At 44.5% G+C, this 3,944-nt stretch overlaps 1 protein-coding gene across 1 annotated transcript in view; it reads right to left on the bottom strand.

Moving 5' to 3' along the window:
• chrna5 (cholinergic receptor, nicotinic, alpha 5) overlaps positions 1-3,292 on the bottom strand; it is a 15,285-nt gene extending 11,993 nt beyond the window's left edge. Inside the window, exon 1 of the mRNA XM_063188977.1 lies at positions 3,215-3,292. Within this exon, the coding sequence (XP_063045047.1) occupies positions 3,215-3,290 (76 nt within the window). The 5' untranslated portion in view covers positions 3,291-3,292. The remainder of the gene's footprint in view (positions 1-3,214) is intronic.
• Positions 3,293-3,944: the final 652 nt, after the last annotated feature.

The raw sequence follows: 3,944 nt of genomic DNA, 5'->3' as shown, positions 1-3,944 counted from the left end.
GCACAAGCTTATTCTCCACCTCCTCATAAACACAGACATCCTCTCCAAAGACCTCCACCTCCTCCACCGCTCCAATACAATGCCCCGTCTCCTTCCCCCTCAACCCACCATCTACACTTAAACACAATGCCCCCATCCCCAGGTCTCACCTAGTGCCACCACCATCTGCACTCCCACTCAGGCTACAGTATCCTCCACCTCCTTCTTCACTGCACTCTAACACAATGCCCCCCTCCCTCTCCACCTCCACCATCTGCAGTCCCCGCTCAGCCCCCCTCGGAGGAAGCGGAATCAATAGGTCTACGTTTTCTGGTTCTCCAGAATCAATATGTCGCTGATTAGCAGATATATCACCCCTTCGTTTTCCCTTCTCCTCCCTCGAAAAGCACCATTTCCGTCCCTTCTTTTCCAGGAAAAATAGGATGTTCCACCTGACAGGAAGAGCAATGAGAGTGTCCTTTCTTTTCTTTTTCTTTCTTTCTTTCTTTCTTTCTTTCTTTTGCTCTGCTTCACTGATTGCAATGCAGGGAGAAAGAATAACCTCCACATCCTCCAGTGCATTAAAGCAAAGAGTGTGAAAGAAAGGCCCAATGCCTACACGCACACACACGCACGCACGCACGCGCACACGCACGCACACACACACACACACACACACACACACACACACACACACACACACACTCACACACACACACACAGACGTGCAACGTGCACACACACGAACACCCATGTACACATGCATTGCATGCCACAAGAGCTTTGACATGGCCTTGCACAATGGCAGCTTCAGAGACTATTTGTTCTGTGTGCCTCAAGTAGGCTTATACATATTTGTTTAGTACAAATAACCTTCTGTTTAGTTCCATTGTGTTCCATTCAATTTATTTTCCAGTAATTTAATTCATTTCAATCCAGTGTGGTTCAGCTCCGTTCAATGTTGGTAAAGATTAATGATTCTGGGGGTTTTGACGTCATTCTGCCAGTGCCTCCTCCTCAGAGTCCACAAAGGAGGAGCTTTGACCGCTGAGTGCTCCAAAATGACCTCCTGTGCTGTTTGCTTGATGAGATGAGATTCATCAGCTAACTCTCTCTCTCTCTCTCTCTCTCTCTCTCTCTCTCTCTCTCTCTCTCTCTCTCTCTCTCTCTCTCTTTCTCTCTCTCTCTCTCGCTCTCTCTCTCTCTCTCTCTCTCTCTCTCTCTGCATGTCCTTCACGTGTGTACTTAGTACAAGGCTGTCTCTACTTCAATTCAATTAACTTTTTGTTTGCCTCTTTGGCGTATCTTCCTGGATTGCCTGGTCTTTTTCCCGCTATTTCATGGAATCAGTGTCTAGTTAAGCATGTGAATTTACGGTCTGAAGTCGTTTGTCTGTCACTGTAATCAGGTCATACATATTTTGTTGTACAGCAGGCCGTAGCGTTTGGATCAGATATAGTATATCAGATCTGCCCACAGACTAAGCAAATTAATCAGGGCTATGATTAATGGTTCCAGCAAGGATTTTTTTTTTTTTTTTTACAAAAAAACAATACTTTTTCTGAAGCAAGAATGCTGATGATTCATGTAGCCTAAATTGTATGTCCTGGAAATGTCAGCCTTTGAAAAAAAATGCCCAACATTTCAGTAGAACCCAGATCGACTACAATTTTTCTCATTTTCTAAATGAGTGTTGACTTTAACGTCTGCTGGTAGTTTGTTCTTGGTGAAGTGAAAGGTAGGGGGTGAACTTTATGGTTCCAAAGAGACCTTGAATTGAATTCCATCTTCCCATTCTGCTGTGAACGTGACATCTCTACTGCATACCTCAGAGCACCGAGGACGAGCTGTCAAGCTGGAGACGTCAAGCTGCTGTTCCTCTCTGCTCTGACTTTGAACTGAACTCACAAGGGGGCTGCTATTTGATGTCCTTCTATGCCAGCCTGAATTATGCAAAATTTGGTGACAATAGGTTTCATACTCTGTCTGTGTGTGTATGTGAGAGGGAACTGACATTTTCCAGAAGACCGGACATCTGATTATATTACAACCGCTTCAGACAAAAGGTCTTTTCTAATGGGATCTTTTGAGGTGAGGTTTTTCCTCCTAATATATGACAGTTACATGTGTTTAATTGCATGGTTATTTTCTTTCGTAGCCCCTTAGAGCAGATGTGGTCGCCAGCGGGCCTATTCACTATTTGCTGAAAATACTCAACTACATTATAACAACATCGCTATGTCATTACAGAGAGCCTTAAGTAACAGATTAAGACATAGCCATCATAATTCTGGTGCCAGTACGGTTATAACATATAGGCTCTGCTCAAAGGGGTTAAAAATTGCACATAGCAAGAAAGGACAAAACAAGAAGGCGAGACAAGAACAGGAGAGGGAGTGGGAGGGCTCATTTTTGAGAAGGGTTATCCTTGAGATTGGAATATTTGAACTGGCACAATCCTAATTGATAAACCACTAAATCCATCAACTAGGCCTCTTCAGTGTGATAATCAGTGCAAATCTAGAGTTTGTATTGTGCTCCAGACCCACATCTATGCTTATCAGCTAAGCTCATATCAGGGAGTCGAGTATCTGTACGCTCTGCCCTTGTCCAGAGATAAATGAACAGGACACATTTAGAGGACTGATGAAGGATGAAGTGAGCAACATTAGGAGGAGAAGACGGACGAGAAAGACAAGAAGAGGGCCAACTGTAGACAGATGGAGACAAATGAAAGGGGAAACTGAAAGGAAGCATGGTAGAAACGTAATAAGTCAGACGGAAAGAGAGAGAGAGGTGGGTACACAGAATGGATTGAGTTTAAAAAAAAAGAGAAGAGAAGACTAGAAAAGACAAGAGAATGAAAGAAAACTAGAGATGAAAAGAGAACAGAAAAGCAAAAAAGGAAAAAAAAGAAAGATGAGACGAGATGAGAAGTGACAAGAAATGAGGAGAATACAAAAAAACCATGTAATCAGATTTGATGATGCCTCTGGAGAAGGCAAAGATGCAGGGCCATTAGCGTAATGTCTCACACAGTGTAGAACAGACTCTGTTGAAACAGGAAAGAAGCAAAGCAACTCTTGGCCCTGGCTGTGGTTCAAACGGCTAGGGCACTGACTGTTTAGCCCAAGGTTGTTTCCCGATCCCTCCCTGTCCCTCTTAATCCCATTACTTTCCTGTCTCCTCCATTAAAACAAAAGAAAAACCCCAAAAAAGTGTGATGGACTCTTACCCAGGGTGGAGCAGCTGGAGCCCCAGCAGCAGAGCAGGAGTGCCAGGGCATAGGCCACGCGGCAGCACCCCGTCATGGTCCCGTACGAGGCACCTCGACTCAGCTCTTGGAGCGGTTCTCAGCCATGGAGACACCAACAGAGTGTGTCATCAGCCTTCAGTGCTGCTGAGTAGAGCTGAAGAGAGGTGTATAAAGTAGAAATGGAAGTGAAGTAATTACAAAATTAGTGCATGTTATTACATATACACCAGTTATTATACTGTACCAAGATACACTGTAAGCTTCAACTTTTACTTTAAGGCCTATAGTCCTCTGCTAAAGAGCAGGACACAGGCCAGGATAAAACATGGAAAGTGAAAAGCGAAAGGCATGCTTTTGTCACTGATGCAATGACACAATCAGTCACTGTGACACAACTGGTTCGAGGAGGGCAGTCCAAGAGCCAGACCAGGGGAGTGGAGTGCAGGGATGGAACCTCAGTCATGGAGGAGGATGGCGGAGAACGCTAGGCATTCGCTTCCGCCATCCACCTGGCAGATTTGGGAATCAAACTGACAACCTTCAGGCTACAAGTCTTAACCTGTAACCACTGGCCTATAACATTACCCATGAGGAGACTATTGCATGCACACACTCACATAATTATATTTACTATCACAGCGGGGACGTTTCAGCATACACACTCGCCACAGAATCATATTTGCTACACAGTAAATAACATTATAGTGGG

The sequence above is a fragment of the Engraulis encrasicolus genome, chromosome 22 (genome assembly GCF_034702125.1).
Source record: "Engraulis encrasicolus isolate BLACKSEA-1 chromosome 22, IST_EnEncr_1.0, whole genome shotgun sequence".
NCBI classification, from domain to species: Eukaryota; Metazoa; Chordata; class Actinopteri; order Clupeiformes; family Engraulidae; genus Engraulis; species Engraulis encrasicolus.
The sequence above is the reverse complement of the archived record's forward strand: the minus strand, read 5'-3'. Positions and strand labels throughout refer to the sequence as shown.